General features: G+C 46.5%; 1 protein-coding gene across 2 annotated transcripts in view; it reads right to left on the reverse strand.

Annotated features, from left to right (window-relative positions):
* The window catches only part of MAD1L1 (mitotic arrest deficient 1 like 1), a 277,755-nt gene that overhangs the window by 128,975 nt on the left and 129,635 nt on the right, over positions 1-19,145 (reverse strand). For both annotated transcript variants that reach the window (XM_081965617.1, XM_081965618.1), the window contains exons 14-15: positions 11,256-11,344; positions 4,801-4,891 (exon numbers count right to left, since the gene is read on the reverse strand). In XM_081965617.1, coding sequence (XP_081821743.1) covers positions 4,801-4,891; positions 11,256-11,344 — 180 coding nt within the window. The remainder of the gene's footprint in view (positions 1-4,800; positions 4,892-11,255; positions 11,345-19,145) is intronic.

Here is a 19,145-nt window from a genome sequence, read left to right on the forward strand (position 1 = left end):
GAAACAAATGAGCTTGTAACCTGCAGAAGAACTAAGAGCTATTCTAAAGTGGTCCGTGGAGACCTGGGCATCAAAACATCAAACCCGCAATCTTCATCTCCCTTCTGAAGACGGCAACCCAATTAAAGGAGAAACAGGTGACAGGCTTCATCGCTAAGCCGTTGCTTTGTAAAAGCACTCCGGAGCTCTTGATTCCCTGTTTGAGCAGAGCTGTCATTCCTTGCGCCCACCCCTCCCCCCCCCAAATCTCTGGGAATTGGCAATAAAAGAAAGATTTGATTCACCTCTAATAGGTGTCAAGACAAAAATCAATGCTGTGTCTAAAATCTGGGTAACTTCAAATGAAGCCTTCTTGATGGAACAGGAGGAGAAAGAGAGAGAGGCAGAGAGAGAAGGAAGGAAGGAAGGAAGGAAGGAAGGAAGGAAGGAAGGAAGGAAGGAAGGAAGGAAGGAAGGAAAGCAGCCAGCCAACTGATTGTCTCGTCCTCGTGCATGCCAGTAACCGGAAGACTAGCTGGCCAGTGCACATGTGCACGCTGAAAACCAGAAGTTCGTTTTCCGGTGGGCGCATGCCCCCTGGGCAGGTCCTCTTCCGGGTTGCAGGCCAGGCGAGCACCCACTCGGTGCCGAAAAGGTTCGCCATCACTGGTATAAGGTCTCCTGCCTTGAGCAGCGGGGGTTGGACTGGAAAACCTCTGAGGTCCCCCTTCCAGTCCTAGGATTCTATGTCTGGCACATCTGGGAGAAAGAAGAGGCACAGGAGCCTTCTGAGGACGGATTTAATGCAAAGGAGACCTGTGCTCTCAATGGGAAAGCAGCTGTTACATAGGAAAGGAAGAGTAAGCACCATCACCGTGAGTTTTGCACAGGCGTTTGTGTTTTGTGTAGATGGCTCGTCCCCCTTCATTCCCTTCTGCATGAAAAGCAAGCATCTGTCCCATTATGTAAGCTCCTGAGAAAAAATAAAACCGGCACCTGTATCTTACGAGGCCTACTGCTAGATGGGACCATCAACCTTTTATTTAATACAGTTGGGGGTAGATATAAAGACTCCCACCACACAACACTCTGGCCCCCAAGCTCCACACCACCACCTGTATGAGTGCAAGTTGATGTTCTCCAGCCAGTAGCTCCACAAATGTCCTTAAGATGTACGTTGGCCACACCTCAACGCAGGCACATTGCCCATCTCCGGTGCTATCAAGTCAACTACTGACTGAAATGGAGATCGTCCAAGTCTTTGAGCCATAATAAAGACACATCTTGACATGTCCACTTGATAAAACGGAGCTATGGAGATGGCCCTCGGTATCCAAACGAAGACTTAAAGAAGTGGCGTCATGGCGGACGTGTCCCTAGGGTAGAGCTTGTCCCTTAGTGATGTGATTGTGGCAAGCAGCGAGCATCCATTCTGCCTCCAAAGGGATTGAAGGACAGGAGTTGTTTCTTCCCTTGAAGTTCAAACTCCAGCTTGACCAACAGATCCACCCGTTGACAAGTCATTTGTCTTCTCAGATTGAGATCCCCACCTGCAAAATGGGAATAAGTGTGACCTCCCTTGTCGGCCTGGTGGAACTAGGAATAGCAAGAGCACTTATATACCGCTTCACAGTGCTTTACAGCCCTCTCTAAGCGGTTTACAGAGTCAGCCTCTTGCCCCCCAACAATCCGGGTCCTCATTTTACCCACCTCGGAAGGATGGAAGGCTGAGTCAGGATCGAACTGCTGGCAATGGGCAGAGTTAGCCTGCAATGCATTCTAACTTCTGGGAGGGAAGAAGGAAGGAAGGACCAGGAATAGCACTTAGACTTATATACCGCTTCATAATGCTTTTACTGCCCTCTTTAAGTGGTTTACAGAGTCAGCCTCTTGCCCCCAACAATCTGGGTCCTCATTTTACCCACCTCGGAAGGACAGAAGGCTGAGTCAGCCTTGAGCCTGGTGGGATTCGAACTGTCAAATTGGAGGCAGCTGGCAGTCAGCAGAAGTAGCCTGCAGTAATGTACTCTAGCCACTGCACCACTGTGGCTCATAGTTATGAATTATGCTTAGCAAAACACTTTAACCCAGAGCCCTTGACTTGTGAGCCTTCTTCATCCATTACTACAGATTTTGGAAATAAATCTGGAAGCAAAGAGGAGCAGAGGACACAGAGAAAAGGCCAAAAGGCACAACCAAACAGCATGGTATCCATCTTCACAAAAAGAGCTTTAATGGTTGAAAGAATTCTTGGGCCGGAAAACAATGCGCGGAGGTTTACAAAATTACACTTGACCAGGAAGGAATATATACGGCCGCTCATCCAGAACAGACAAATCGGAGGATTTTCGCTTAACTCCAGCAGACCTGAGATAAAAGCCGTGCTCGGAGCACAGACGAGAATCCCTGCGCAGCGATGGCTGCTGGGGCCACCAGCACGGACAAGATGATCAAAGGTCTGCTGGAAGACAAGATGAGACTCTCGACAAGCGACAAGCAGCGACAAACCAGAAGAGAAAGCCCTTTGGTGTGACCACAGCCCACCTCCCAATCCTAACATGCGAGACTGTAGGCAGCGCACGTCAGGGTTGTGGATAATCAGCAATAGTTCCGTAAGCTACTGGGATGACATGGAAGTCAGTTCCGATGGGTAAGAATGAAAACTAGCCTGTGTCAACTGGCAAAGCATCCATGGCCTGCTCTCGAGTTGCCATAGGCCGGGGACGACGACGACGACTGATGGATCAGCGTGGCAGCCACAACCAGAACCACATTCCACGCATACGTTTCTGAAGGCTGTATCCCAGGATACCTGCAACAGCCGGAGGGGCGTGATCTCTACAGCACGCAAAAGTGCTCCGTTGTGATTTAAGACACTCTGGGATAAGGGGGGAAACGGGGTCATAATTGGGCCGTATATTACATGGGGACAGAGCTGGCTTCACTTGGGTACGTGCCGACATTTTTTTTTGAAGCTTGGCTCGAGGCTCATGATTTAATTAGGGCATCCTCAGAACCCTGACAACCTGATTTTTCTGGATACAGGGGTATCCAGGGGTGTCAAACTTAATTCTGCCCGTGAAAATAGGCTCCCAAGCTTTGTTTTCGGCTGCAATGGTCTCCTGCAACACTCTGCCAGGGAAAACGGAGTTCGGGGGGGGGGGGTGCAGAAGGTTGCAGGAGGACGTCACAGTTGAAAACGGAGACCGGGAGCCCACTTTTGCTGGCAGAGGCACTGCGGGCTGGTCCTTCACTGTTTCCAGGGTGGCCCCATGGGCCATATCTAAGCACCCCGTGGGCTGGATTTGGCCCGTGGGCCTAGAGTGTAGGTGTCAACTCATAAGGTTGCCATGGTGAGGAAAGGGGGGAAGCACATTCCATGCATAGTTTCCGCTAGAGTCGGATCTCAGATTACTACAACAGGATTGGGAGGGGTGCACCTCATTGGAGAATGTGATTTATGACACAGACTGAGCGGAGGGAAAGAACAGGGGTAAAGTTCAGCTATAATTCAAATGAGGCTTAAATCTGACTGCAATAGGGTATTGCCAAATTGGTACTCCTAATAAATGACTGGTTTTCTTTTGAAACTTGGCTCGAGGCTCATGAATCCATTAGGGCATCTTTCTGACAGTAGGGACTTAAGATATTTTCGAGCGATAACTAGGGAAGATGTGTTCAAGAATATGCTGGAATGCAGGGGGCAGAAAGATGTGTGTGGTTTCTGTGCTCCAAATTTGGGTTCACACAACAGGCTTAACTGCATCAACCCACATTCTGGGTTTGCAACCAACACTGAGTCATAAACTAATTAGCCTGAGTTCATATAAGATATTAGACCACCAAAAAACTCACCACCTAACCAAGATTAAAACTAAATCAAACCTAGTCAATTGCGTGAACCCAGCCATTTGCTTTTATCTGCCTTACAAAGTCCTTTGTCACTTACAAAGTGTGTTGTGTGATCATCCCCAGACAGACAGACAGACAGACAGAGCAAATGTTCTTAGAAGCAGCAACCTGCAATTCCACTTTTTCAAATCTAAACCAGCAAGTAGTTCACCCCATGATTAAGGCTTCAAAGCCTGTCAAGGGCAGATTGTGGAAGAAATTATGGAATGCTGCTCCTAGTTGCATCCATGGAGGCCCTCCATCAATTCAACTGCATCATAGACATTAGAAACAAATTGCAGACATCTGAACACAAAAGCGTTCATTTATACAAGCAACAGAAAATATTCAAGAATCTTTAGAACGTTCGATTTCCTAAGAGATGCATTGTAAGAAAGGTGAAGTTTCCCCTCGCACATATGTGCTAGTCGTTCCTGACTATAGGGGACAGTGCTCATCTCCGTTTCAAAGCCGAAGAGCCAGCACTGTCCGAAGACGTCTCCATGGTCATGTGGCCAGCATGACTCAACACCGAAGGCGCACGGAACGTTGTTCCCTTCCCACCAAAGGTGGTTCCTATTTTTCTACTTGCATTTTTTTACGTGCTTTCGAACTGCTAGGTTGGCAGAAGCTGGGACAGGTCACGGGAGCTCACTCCGTTACGCAGTGCTAGGGATTCGAACCGCCGAACTGCTGACCTTTCTGATCGACAAGCTCAGTGTCTTAGCCACTGAGCTACCTCATCCCTATGGTAAATATGATACATGGTAAACTCTTGTAATTTAAAAAAAAAAACCTCAATAGCATGAAATAAGACTCGGCTTCTTGAAATTAGTCTCAGGAGGAAACCCACCCCCAAAAAAGAGCATAAAATATGGACAATATTTCGGTCCCTCTCGTCAAGACAAATCAAGCATCCTAAGATGTTACCTGAAGCGTGACTTGTTCCAGTTTTGCTTCCAGAGATCTGTTCTCCTCTTCTAACCTCCTTCGCTCAGTTTCCATTTCCTCAACCTTTAACCTGGGAGAGAAAGATTTGACATTGTCTTGATTAGCCCTTAACGGGTAGTGGTTTTTTTGCATGGTTGTGAATTTACATATTGTGGTTTACTTTGCAGGAACTGGGTATGTCTAGTTTAACAAAAAGAAGGACTAGGGATGACATGATAGCAGTCTTCCAATATCTCAGGGGCTGCCCCAAAGAAGAGGGAGTCAAGCTATTCTCCAAGGCACCTGAGGGCAGGACAAGAAGCAATGGCCCCACTTTCAGAAATGGGTGGAAACTAATCAAGGAGAGAAGCAAAGTAGAACTAAGGAGAAATTTCCTGACAGTGAGAACAATTAATCAGTGGAACTGCTTGCCACCAGAAGTTGCAGGTGCTTCAACACTGAAGGTTTTCAAGAAGTGACTGGACTGAAATGGTACCTCCTGCTTGAGCAGGGGGGTGGACTAGAAGACCTCCAAGGTCCGGCTCTGCTCTCTTCTTAGTCAAAACCATCCATTTTCCAAATCCATAGCTGACATGGAGGATTTACCGAGTGTTTTTATTTATTCCGGTTCAAAATGTTCCTTTTAACTCCCAGCAAATTAAAAAAACAATAATAATAACCCAACAGAACAGTTTTTCATCCTCCTGGGTGAAACAACCTGTTACGCTCTCAAAGGCCGAAGCGGCCCCTGGCTACGGACATCACCAAGTGGGGCTAACGTGATTTATGGGAGGCCAGGTGGAGGTGAAGGACTGGCAGTGTTAATATTACTTTGTGTTGTTTCCTCAGAAGTAATAATGTTGAGAAAGAGAATTTTCACATATAACCGCTATAAAAGAAAACGTCTGATTAAAAGAACGCTTTGTTCTCCGAAGCTGGATTGGGAAGGGGGGGGGCTAGGTGGGCAGAGATGTAGATAAAGTCTTTTAAGCTCCCTTAAAAGATCATTTACTTTCCATATTAAAAGAAACAGAAGACAAAAGATATATATTTAAAAAATATAACCTCTCGTGCATTGAATGTGAATACAAATTTTTCTGAGGAAGGTAGAAATTAATCTGGATGCCTGAATTCTACAGGGGCTGCATTGCGGGGGTGAGTCGTGCAAATATGTGTATGTGTGTGTGATTTTAACCATCCCATGTTCATGTAGGTAGGCAGCTACAGGTTCGCACTAGTTAGTTTGGTGTGTACCTCCCTGTTCCAAAATATATATATATTATTTAGCAACGGGAAGTTGGCAGAGACCAGAGAAGGAACTGGGCATCGGGGCAGTGGGCAGAAAAAAAACTACATCCAAGACACAGCCAAGTGTTTGTTTGTTTGTTTTATTGGATTTATATGCCGCCCTTCTCCCAAAGGATTCAGGGCGGTGTACAACATTACAAAACACCTATCACGAAAGTTAAAAAGAAAGTGTCAGGTGCAAACAACTAAAATCACTTGTGAATCAGTGGTGGGATTCAAATTTTGTTACTACCGGTTTGGTGGGCGTGGCTTGGTTGGCACGGCATGGCTTGGTGGGCATGGCAGGGGAAGGATACTATAAAATCCCCATTCCCTCCCCACTCCAGGGGAAGGATACTGCAAAATCCCCATTTCCTCCCAATCAGCTGGGACTCGGGAGGCAGAGAATAGAAGGGGTTGGGGTCAGTCAGACGTAGTATTTACCGGTTCTCCGAACGACTCAACATTTCTGCTACCGATTCTCCAGAACTGGTCAGAACCTGCTGAATACCATCCCTCCCTGTTGTGAATGGATCAAATCAGTAAACTTTATTGTTTACTGCCCATGTTACAAGAATCTTGCCCCAGACTGCCCTCCTTCGCCTAGGGAAGGACCAGATAGGGATTCATGAATCTTGGGAGGAGAATCAAACTGGAGCCTTATGCGGCTTACTCAAAGACTCCACGCTAGGCCCTTGCTTGACTCCTCCCTCCAGTTTCCCAACAGAAACTTCTAAGTGTGCATCCTCTTTCGTCCTACTTTTCATCAGAAGGAGTCTCTGGTGGAACCATGGACAGAAGATGAAATGGGATAAACAATAGATGGTCTTCAGCTCTACTATGCCTGCTGATAACAGCTGGTGCACTTCAATTATTGGGAGAGGGTTGAATTGATGTCTACTCACAGTGGGTCTAGCAGGTGGGCGGAGCTCCAAAGGTATCCTGCAAGATCCCCTACTAATCTTGGAAGGCGAGACAATATTAATTTACCTAAGCACCCTGGAAACCATCTCTCCAAGACGGAAGGAAGATCGTTATGGCAAGAGGTTGATCTCCAGCCTCGTCCAGTAATTAAGGAAGGAGCAACTTCGGACAGAATATTTGGCTTCAACTGTCTATATTGCTTGGAACTACAACAGTGGTGAAACACAGTACGCCCACCACGGCCACGCTGACCCAGCAACCGGACAGAGAACCGGTTGCTGAAATTTTTGAAGCCCACCCCTGACCATATAGCCAGTTTTGACCAGGGGTGAAATCAATACAATAGTAGAGTTGGAAGGGACCTTGGAGGTCTTCTAGTCCAACCCCCTGCCTAGGTAGGAAACCCTATACCGTTTCAAATAGCTATCCAACATCTTAAAGACTTCCAGTGTTGGGGCATTCACAACCTCTGGAGGCAACTTCTGTTCCACTGATTAATTGTTCTAACTGTCAGGAAGTTTCTCCTCAGTTCTAAGTTGCTTATCTCCTTGATTAGTTTCCACCCATTGCTTCTTGTTCTTCCCTCAGGTGCCTTGGAGAATAGTTTGAGTCCCTCTTCTTTGTGGCAACCCCTGAGATATTGGAACAATGCTATCATATCTCCCCTAGTCCTCCTTTCTCTTAAGCTAAACATACCCAGTTCCTGCAAGGTTCTGACAGATTCTGGAGAGCCGATAGCGGAAAGTTTGAGTAGTTTGGAGAACTGGCAAATACCACCTCTGGCTGGCCCCAGAGTGGGGAGGGATTGGAGATTTTGCAGTATCCTTCCCCTACCATGTCCACCAAGCCACGCCCACAGAACCAGTAGTAACAAAAGTTGAATTTCGCCACTAGTTTTGATGTTTTATACTTGCTGGGAAATGTAAGCAAAGCATGCTGGCTGGGGAATTCTGGAATTTGAAGTCTACTGATCTTATTATGGTAATTCCCGAGGTTGAAACCCATTCCTTTACACCAGGGGCTCGGCTATGCCCCTTCAGAAGAATTATCAAATTCTGCAGATAGCTTTTGTAAGGGTTTGTGTATCCATTTTTGGAACGGTGTCTTATCATTCCTCCCTTATTCAGGAACAGCACACGATAGCAGGAGTTCCTGCTGAAATCTCACCGATGCTACCGACAGCTCTCACGCCATTCCTTATCGGTGCTTCCTTATTATCTCTGCTCAAAAGGCAGCCGGTAAAAATAATAAGGGAACAAACCACCATCAATCAGGAAGGCTGATGGCCTAACAGGAGGAGATAGCTAAGGAGACATGAAGAAGTCCATCAGTGCCAACCGGCAGAGAATGGAAAGCTTCCAGCTTTTGAAGCAGAAGGAAAAGGGGGAGGGGGGGAAGACGCAGAGTGGCCACGTCCCCCACTGGCTGCACACCGAGGTGTCACGCATCATGCCCAAGCCACAAATGATAATGTATAAGAGCTGGTTGGCTCGCATTTTAATTCCTCTTCAGATCTCACAGAACGAAAGCACAAAGCATGTCAGGGAGTTGATGAGCGATGAATTGTTTGGCCTTTAAATCATCCATCAACTACCTTGCCATGAATGTAAACTGCGGGGAGCATCAGACGGAGATAGATATCGGTACTGAATGGGTGAGAATTTACGCAATGTCTTTCTTTCATTCCTGGGAAAAGGAAGCCATCTTCTGCTTTAGGAATACGGAGCAGCTTGGAGAACATCTGCTAGTAGGGTGTAAGACAGGAGTCAGCAACCCGTGGTTCTGGAGCTGCATGTGGCCCTTTCATCCCTCTGCTGCGGCTCCCTGTCACTCAAAATATGCGTCACAACCGCCAATGTGCGACACCCACCGGCATGCGATTTATTGAGCTTTTTGACTTCCGGTAGGCCAACCGTGGATACATCCAAGAAAGGTTTCAGAAGGAAACAGAATGTGTAGTTCAACTATATAGGTTACTTTTGTGGCCGCTCGGGAAACAGTCAGGCATGGGAAGGGTTTTGGTGGATCCTGGTGTTTTCTTTTCTGTGGGAAACAGGTCCCAATAGCTCTTTAAGTGCTTAAGGTTGCCGACCCATGGTGTGGGAGCTAAGATTGTTGGATTTGCCCTGTGGAAACCCAAGTGTAGAAGGGCAGGCAAAGCTGGAGGGTGGAGTTAAACATGTCAGAAGCTTGGAGTCCTTGTGTTGCCACGAGCAACCCAAGTCCAACACTCCTTGAATTCTGTTGACCCTGATCTGATGACGATTCAGATTTGAACTTTAGTTGATTAGATCCTTGAGTATCGCCTGAGCAATTGATCCTTGTAAATTGCAACTTAATGTACACCCTCATCCTACACCTGTTGTTGTTGTTAGTTGCGAAGTGGTGTCTAACCCATCGCAACCCCATGGATAATGTTCCTCCAGGCCTTCCTGTCCTCTACCATCCTCCGGAGCCCATTTACGCTCACACCGGCTGCTTTGGTGACTCCATCCAGCCACCTCTTTCTCTGTCGGCCCTTTCTTCTTTTGCCCTCCATCGTTCCCAGCATGAGGCTCTTCTCCTTCTCATCAGGTGACCAAAGCCTTTGAGCTTCCTCTTCAGGATCTGGCCTTCTAAAGAGCAGCCAGGGTTGATCTCCTCTAGGACTGACCGGTTGGATGGCCTTGCAGTCCAAGGGACTCAATGCAGGAGTCTTCTTCTCCAGCACATCCTACACTTGAGCTACAGATATCCACCACTATTGCAAAGTTTAAAATGTGAGTGGTGCAAATTGTATACTTTTTCACTGAACTCCTGCTGTTTCAGAAGGGTCCCCGCCCTACTAACTCTCAAAATGAAAGCCGGATAATTTTATTTCAAGAGGCAATCTACCTGTCATCTTGGCACACTATAAATTGAGAAAGTAATCCATCATCTATAAGTGCCATCCCAGTTCATCTAATTAGTGGGATGGCAGAACTGGAAAAGACAAAGGATGCCCGTGAATTCGGTAAGGCCTCTCTCTCTCTCTCTCTCTCTCTCTCTCTCTCCCTCCCTCTCCCCCCCCCTCTCTTTTTGTCTATTTACATCACAGCAGTGGGAAAAGTCACCAAGGCCCTGAATGTTGCTTATCATCGTTATTGTAATTGTGATCAGTATTTGATTATGATATACTGATGTTATTACTGATATTGAGTCTGTCACCTGCACCTCCATAACTGCCTGGCTTGGCTCTGCAACCCAACAAGACAGACAGGGACTTCGGAGGGTAATCAGAACGGCAGAAAAAAACAATTACAGCCAACCTGCCTTCCGTTGAGGATCTGTACACTGCACGAGTCAAAAAGAAGGCCGTGGAAATATCTACAGAGCCCTCGCATCCTGGACATAAATGGTTTCAACTCCTAGCCTCAAAACGACACTCTATAGGCACTGCACACCAGGACAACTAGACACAAGGACAGGTTTTTATTCCTGAATGCCATCCCTCTGCTAAACAACTAATTCCCACAACATTGTCAATAATTTACTAAGAATGTATTACTATTCTTCTTCTCTTCCTTCCTATTACCTATCTCCTTCCACTTATGACTATAACCATGTTTTTGTATCTTTCAATTTCTATTCTTTTTATTTGTTTCCTAGTACGATTTGATAGCTTATAACCGTGACTATCACTAAGGGTTGTATCTTTTTATTCTTGATGAATGTATTTTATTCTCCTTATGCATACTGAGAACATATGCACCAATAAAGAATTCTATTCTATTCTACTCCTTATTCTATTCTATTCTATTCTATTCTATCCTATTCTATTCTACTCTATTCTGCTCTAATTCTATTGTCAGCGTTCCAAGTATCCTAAAAGGAACATAACTACAGGCCTGACATCTATTCTATTCTATTCCTTATTCTATTCTATTCTGTTCTTTCTATTCTATTCTATTCTATTCTATTCCTTATTCCCTATTCTATTCCATTCCCTATTCTATTCTATTCCTTATTCTATTCCTTAGTCTATTCCTTATTCTATTCCTTATTATATTCTATTCTTCTCTACTTCTTTTCTATTCTATTCCCTGAACATTGGTTATCATCATTACTGTAATCATAGTCAGTATCTGATTATGATATACTGAATGTTATACTGATCCCCAGGTTGGGGCAGAAGTTCTTCTAGGAGCGATTATGGAGTTGGAAGAGACTTAACTCCATCTCTTCTCCTCAGCTCTATCACTACGAGTAGAAGGGAGGACATTCACCTCAGTGTATCCAGCTCTCCTTTGGCGAGGAAGTTGCTGGGCTCCACAGTGGACGCTTGCCTCTTCAGCATCTGAAGTTCTACCTCCAGCTACAAAATAAAGAAAACAAGTGGAAGTTAGCTTTGTTTGGTGTGGTCATCAGACATCGAGACACTTCCGTACCCATGAAGTATGAGATGAAGACAATGTGACGGTCGGTCGCAGGGTTTAAAGTGAAACAGACTGCAAACTGGTATTATAGGATTGATATTGCCCATACTTTGTTTGGGAGTTGAAGTCCACAAGTCTTGAAGTTCCCCAGTTTGAAGACCTCTGGTGTAAATGGAGAGATTGCAGAGAAAGGGATTACAAGAGAGTAAACTATGATGGCTGAGGAATTCTGGGAGTTGAAGTCCACAAGTCTTCAAGTTCCCAAGTTTGGACACCCCTGTATTATATCTTTTATATCTATTCATTTCTAATGTTCCAAATGATTAGAAACAATAAACCTCTGATTGTAAAAGTAAGAATTATTGCTTGTGTGGCTGCCTTTGTTTCCTATTGGAATTTTCTTATGACAAAAATAAAGAGGTTCCTGCTTTAGGTGTGAGCAGAATAGGCGCTGGGTGTCTGGGGGGGGGTGAGGGTTGAAGAAGAGGGGGAGCACACCGTCTAATGCGTGTCGGGTGCCATTTGCCCTGATGGCGTTGTGACTTACACAGTGCTATGTTGATACCGCTGTGGTTTTTGTCAGAGACCTAAGGGAATCTGCCGAGCTGTTTTATCTGACTTACCTTTGGATTGTAATGTGAGATGCAAGGCACAGATTTCCGTGCTTTTCAATGACTCATCAAGTGTGGAAGACACATTTGGAGAAGATAATAAGAGTTCCTTACTGAAGGATTAAGTGTGTCTCTCTAGGCACTAGGGATCTTAGCGCCTAGGCGGTTTTTACATCAAAGTTTAGATCACTGCTATGAAAAGTTACAAATTCCTTCAGTGTCACACCCTACACCCCCAACCGGACTTCTCATCCCACCCAACCTTGATAAAAAACTAGGTCTTTTCATCCTTGATAGCCTCGCATTGCAACAAATAAGAACGTACGTTCAATTTTGCTGCTACCAAGATTGTTGGATGAGCAGGCACAAAAACAGCCGGGGAAGTAATGGAAGCCTGGGAAGCAGGCCCCTCGTCAGTCAACAGGAGTGCTGATTTACCCCTAGCTTATCAACTACGTAATAGGCTTGGTTGGCACTACAAAGAAACAACAACCAACGACTTAACAGCCAGCCATCAACACCCCAGTCAACAACTAAAAAGCCACACACAACAGGCACTGTATAAATGCCACACAAAGACTAGCCCCAAGCACACAATCTGCCAGAGAGAAGTTCCCTGAGGATGGGTTCCAGCATGAGTCCGAAAGCTCGGAAGACAAAACCTCCGGTCCCGCCAACCGACCCAGATTGGATCCTGCAAAATTAAGTCTTCTCTGGTTTTCCATTTCTTGAAATAAAAGCAAAAAGCCAGGGTAAGAACCCAGCGCTTTCTCCACAAGTGGGAAAACAACCAACAACGTGCCTTAATTAGAGATGCAGACCCAAGAACACACATCCTGAAGTCTCTGGCTAGGGCCCCAGGGGGAATGACGCATTAGCATACAATATCCTTCGACAAGACGACGGGAGACTCTCGTAGCATCTTAATTCTGCTCTGCAGGATGGACGCCCAAAGGCAGGGAGGGTGGCGGCAGCACTAGAAGTCGTATGTGCGTGTCTTTGACTCCATGGACAGGACAGGTAGGAAAGGGCAGCTGGCCGGCCGCCAAGGAACCACGCTTGGATTGTGGAACTAGGTGGAAGTGGAACTACAGGGACAGCTGAAAGTTAGCCAAGATAAGCTATCCAAGTATGGGAACCCATCATGTGTTGTGGCCCATGGATCTGGCAGCAGGGTCGGACAGTGAGGAGGTTGGGGAGGAACCTGGGCCAGTCCTGGAGTCTGGGGAAGGCTCTGATGAGGGCTCTGTGTCAGAGGCAGAGAGGGGGCCAGGGCCTTATGCCAGTTATCAGCTGCCTTCGGAGTCAGACATCATTGAGGCAGAACATCTGGAGCCTGTTGGGGATGGGACAGGTCCTTTTAAGGACCACATATACTCATACATCCCTCTACATTTTTAATGTGATTGATCAGCACGAGTCATGAAGCTGGGAAGCCATGAAATAGCAGCACTACTGGGAAGGTCTTTCCAGCTGTTCTGAGCCAGGCTTCCTTAGAAAGCAAGAAGCAGAGTCTTAGTTCCTGCAAAACCCCTTTTTATTTACGCGACTGTCAATTCCTTTCATTCACAGTCAGCACGGCTCAGCAAACAGCCTTTCAGAGGAATATTTATCCACACGAACCTTATCTCGCTCGGAGAGCTGCCAGATAACTAGTTTCCAAATGCAGGGCAAGGCAACCCTTGGCACAGAGTCTCTTATAATCACAAACAGAACTTTCCAGACTGAATGAACAGATTGTTTCCTGCAAAAGCCCCCTCCCCATTCACTCTTTTGTTTCCTATGGGAGGGGCCGATCACCTCCAAGGTGTGGCTTTACTCCCAAGTCGACCCTGCTTTCTGAGTTGTTCTTGTCTTCTGGCAGTTCTGTGCATGCGCACACTGGGAACAGGCTCCAGCTGTTCCTCTGCCTCACTGCTGTCTATCTCCCTCTCTGCCTCTGATGCAGACCCTCCTCTGAGCTTTCCTCAGCCCCCAGGACTGGCCCCTGTTCCTCCCCAACCTCCTCACTGCCTGACCCTGATGCCAGCTCTGCTGGCCGCTGGCAGGCCACCACATTAGCTGACCTACGCATAGTCCTTCGCCATTAAGGTAAGAACACAGACTCTCTTAATGACTCTCCTACTTTAAAGTCTGGGAACGATCCCATTTGAAGAATTTCTGAATCCACTTATAGAACGTGGCCCCCAGCAGGGCTGGCTGGGGAATTCTGGGAATTGAAGTCCACAAGTCTTAAAAGTCGCCAAGGTTGAACGCCCTGATTTAGCCCCTTCCCAAGCCCTTCCGTTAATCTCTGCTCTGGGGGCCCATCGTCTTCCTTTGAAAGCATCATAGCGTGACGGACCACATTCGGTCAGAAGGTCCAGAAATTCTTCAAAGAGCACCTTAAAAGGGGATTTAAAACTCGGCTGCCTCCTAAATCTCCCCTCACCTGAATTCTCATCTTGTTGAAAGAAAGAAAGGAAGGGGAAAAAAGACCCCATAATTCATATTGGTTGGCCGGTGAGATGATCACAGCAAGAAATATTGACCTCAATTTTATGATCACTGGCTTTCTCGGGGTTCTTTGTTTCCCCCCACAGCTCAACCCACCGTAGACGGACCGGTTCAAGCTGGCGCTGAAGATAATTCCAAGGGACGGGGTATCCGAGGAGGGGGTTGGGCACCAGGCAGCCTAGCAGGAGATCTTCAATTCCACCCCACCGTCCCCACACAAAGCCATTCATCATGCCCCACGCCTTTGCTTTGCAGCCAAAGGTTGCAGTGAGATTTGTTATTATAGTTGGGAGCTGGCCTGCCGCAGCTCCCGAGAACCAGTAAACAGCCTATTCATCATGGGATAAGCGGACTCAAGGCCGGGTGCCCGGCTGCCACCTGTTCCCTTGACATCGGCAGATGAATTGCCAACCGTTCCCTCTGGAGGAAGAAGGCATGGGGGTTCCTAATAGATTGCTGGAGCCCTGCAATTGCGCCAGGGTGGCAGGGAGGGAAGCCAAGGCCCCGGGCAAGCAACAGAGCCACAGTCTCTCTTCCGGCTGCTTGCGGTGACTATAAGGGAGTGGCAATTCGCACCTTCCTTCAGGCGTGGCCGTGTGTTAGGATGCTGCCCTGTTGGGCTGCAGCAGGGCGGGCAAACTCTATTTCATGGAGGGCCGCATTAGGGGTTGTGTTTGAGGGGGCTGGGATGGGCATGGCCAGTTCAACATCATTTGTGTTGGGGGCACTTGTGGTGGCCAAATGCTCAGACCCCCCCCTCCCTCTCATTATAACCTTCCTTCCTAAAGTTGGACCATAAGGAAGGCTGAGCGCCAAAGAATGGAGGCCTTTGAACTCTGGTGCTGGAGGAGAAGACTCCTGCATTGAGTCCCTTGGACTGCAAGGCCATCCAACTGGTCAGTCCTAGAGGAGATCAACCCTGGCTGCTCTTTAGAAGGCCAGATCCTGAAGAGGAAACTCAAAGACTTTGGCCACCTGATGAGAAGGAAGAAGGACTCCCTGGAGAAGAGCCTCATGCTGGGAATGATGGAGGGCAAAAGAAGAAGGGGACGGCAGAGAATGAGGGGGCTGGATGGAGTCACCAAAGCAGCCGGCGTGAGCTTCAATGGACTCCAGAGGATGGGAGAGGACAGGAAGGCCTGGAGGAATGTTGTCCATGGGGTCGCGATGGGTCAGACACAACTTCGCAACTAACAACAACAACAACAACTAAGGGTCTCCTGCTTGGGGAGGGTGGGTTGGACTAGATGACCTACAAGGTTCCTTCCAACTCTGTTCATCTGTATCTATTTCTTTTCCACCGAGAGCCGGCTCTCATAATTACAGCTCTTCATTTAAGTTGGAGAAAGGAATATAAATTCATCCATTAACTTCCGAGATTGAAAATAAGAAATGGTGCGGGGGGGGGGGGGAGAAGAGACTTTCTTTCCCAGCGATTATATTTGGAAACGAAATAGAGTGACATTTGGCATTACCTTGAAAAATTGCACTAGGAAGGAGGGGAGGGGGAAAAAAACTCACGGAAAATCCACACTCAGGCTGAGAACCGCTGAAGCCAGCAACTGCGCTACCTGGATCAAAGTCTACAACTCAGACAATGTGTGTGTGTGTGTGTGTGTGTGTGTGTGTGTATATTTATTAACAGCGAGTTCTCGGACACGATAAATATTTAACAATTCTCTCCGGAGTGGGAGAGCTGCTATGTGGCTCTAATTCTTCCTCCAACACTGCAAAATAAAATCTAATTTGGGTTGGGGTTCCCCCCCCCCCAAGATTCGTGCTGCTTTGCTAGACGTATAGGGAGTTCTGGATTTACAACTCCTCACTTAGTGACTGTTTGAAGTTACAACGGGACTGACAAAAACTGACTTACAGCCGTTTTTTCACTAACACGACCTTGGCAGAAATCACGTCCGGATGCTTGGCAGCTGATCCACATTTATGACGGTGGCAGTGTCCTGGGGGCGGGGGGCAGTCACGTGATCCCCTTTTGCAACCTTCGGATGAGCGAAGTCCACGGGGAAACTAGCCGCTTAGCCCACTGGTTGACCAACTTATCAACTGCAGTGATTCACTAAACAACGGTGGCGAGGAAGGTCATAAGGCGGGGCAAAGCTCATTTAGCGACATGAATTTTGGGCTCAATTGGGGCTGGATGTACTGCCTGTACTAGGATAGGGAAGAAATTTTAAATTATTTTTATGCAGGCCTTCCTTTTACTTAAAACCGCCCATTAATGTTGTGGCCCACGGGTGGCCAACAGAGTTGGCAGCAGAGTCGGACAGTGGGGAGGGTTGGGGAGGAACATGGGCCAGTCCTGGGGGCTGAGGAAAGCTCAGAGGAGCGCTCTGCGTCGGAGGCAGAGAGGGAGCTAGACAGCAGTGAGGCAGAGGAACAGCTGGTGCCAAGTGTTGCCTTGCCCTGCGTTTGGAAACTAGTTATCTGGCAGCTCTCCGAGCGAGATAAGGTTCGTGTTGATAAACATTCCTCTGAAAGGCTGTTTGCTAAAGCCTTGCTGACTGTGAATGAAAGGCATTCACAGTCATGTAAATAAAAGGGGTTTTGCCGGGACCAAGACTCTGCTTCTTGCTTTCTAAGGAAACCTGGGTCAGAACAATTAATTGGAACCAACATTAAGAAGATTTATGCTAAAGCAGCTTTTGCTGTGATTTAGTGGCTGTTGTTTTGTTTTATTTTATTTCCCCCCCCCCCCAGTTCCTTCTTGCCAAAAGTCTGGCAAGAACTGAAGCCATTTTTTGCCTGTTCATTATAATCTTGGCTAGCAGAAGGCCTGGCCCAGCTCGTACGCCCACTGTCACCGCAACGGGCTTTGCTCTTCTCCAAAAGATGGATGGCCCAGCTCTGGTTTTTTTTTTCCTTGTCCCAGCACTGGGAAAATGCAAATTAGCCCATCCTTTACTAGGAAGGATTCGGACCTGGTGCTACTCAAGTAATAAAGATGAAAATGAGGGAATTTCCCCGGCGGAAATGTGCATAAATATTAAACACTTGTAATTAATGATCTTGGAATAGGTTTTTCTCTCTCTTTAGTTTTTCTCTCTAAGCCCAACAGTTTGATGTGAGCCATTTTAGTACCAACTATTTGGTACCAACTAGGATATAGGATTTCCTGCCTAAACAATGGGTTGGACTAGAAGACCTCCAAGGTCCCTTCCAACTTCCTCTCCTCTATTTTTATTTCTAATCCATTCTAATATTATTTGCATTCTGTTTTTTTACTATTCTATTCTATTCTTTTCTCTATTCTATTCTTATTGTTTCTATTGTATTCTCTTTTCTTTTCTCTCTTCACTTTTTCTATTCTATATTCTTTTATTCTCTATATTATCTATTCTATTCTACTCTATATTATAAACTCTATCTATTCTATTCTATATTCATAATTCTATCCTATCCTATTTTATTCTATTCCAGATCCATTGGGGTTGCTGACAGAGGAGAGCTAGCTGCAGTTTTTGGGGGGAAATAGTTACGCCTTTTTGCTCCGACTGGACAAAATCTCCAGTCCAAAATCTCCTAAAAGTAAAAGGCGGCTTTCCTTTAAAGCAAGGAGCCTGTCACAAACAGTTAGCAGACAGTCTGTTGCAAACTTCAAAAAGTTGAACTGATAACAAATGGTAATATAATGAAACCTCCCTGAAAACTGATCTTACAGGGTAAGGGTGAATAGGAAGTGACTTGAATAGAGATTGCAGGATGCGTAGATATGAACCATGAGGAGACTGGAGGCTAAAATATATGAAGAGTAGATGTCTAGTTTAATGAAATAGAAGGACCAGGGGTGACATGATCGCAGTCTTCCAATATTTGAGGGTCTGCCACAAAGAAGAGGGGGTCAAACTATTCTCCAAAGCACCCGAAGGCAGGACATACCCAATTCCTGCAACTGTTCTTCGTATGTTTTAGCCTCCAGTCCCCTAATCATCTTTTATTGCTTGGTTACGGCAACTGCTCTATATTTTAATACTTCTCAGGAATATTGTCCCTGCAAGGAGTGAAATGCCCTCGCCTCTGGAATTCAGGAAAGAATTTTTTTTGTTTGTTTTGTTTTTAAGCTGGAGCAATTCTAGAGAAAATAGATTTGCCAGACCTCCATTCGGCAGGCCGACAGAGGTTAACTTCTCGCAAACCCGAAAATAAAACCCCAGCTCAAGTTTGCAACGGGATTCCAAAACATCAAAGGATCTCCTGAATGGCTATAATCAGAAATGCCTTCCTGTAGCCGAGACCGCTGCCCATGCTTAATTAGGGTGAAACATGTTAATGATACGGGTGGCACATCCCAAAGACGGTCGCCCGGTTGCAGAATTAATTGCATTTAGAGAAAGATGCATAAATTGTGCTTATACAAGCTAATTAGCATGGGTTTGCTAATTAATACTGGAAAGTCAAGCTGCCTTTGTCTTGTCAACTGCAATTAGCTGAAGCTATTGAAATCTCTCTCCTTCTCATTTCTTCCTCCCTTTCCAGGGGTAAACTGACTTTCGAAGACAAATAATTGAATGGTGCGTCAAAACACCCGACTGTCACTTCGCTCGGTGGGCCTGTTGCCCTTCGATGCGGCCGTTTTGGGTCCTCCAAGTGGCCTGGCATTTGGTATAAAGATGCCACC

The sequence above is a fragment of the Natrix helvetica genome (assembly GCF_964273705.1).
Source record: "Natrix helvetica genome assembly, chromosome: 13".
Taxonomy (NCBI): Eukaryota; Metazoa; Chordata; class Lepidosauria; order Squamata; family Natricidae; genus Natrix; species Natrix helvetica.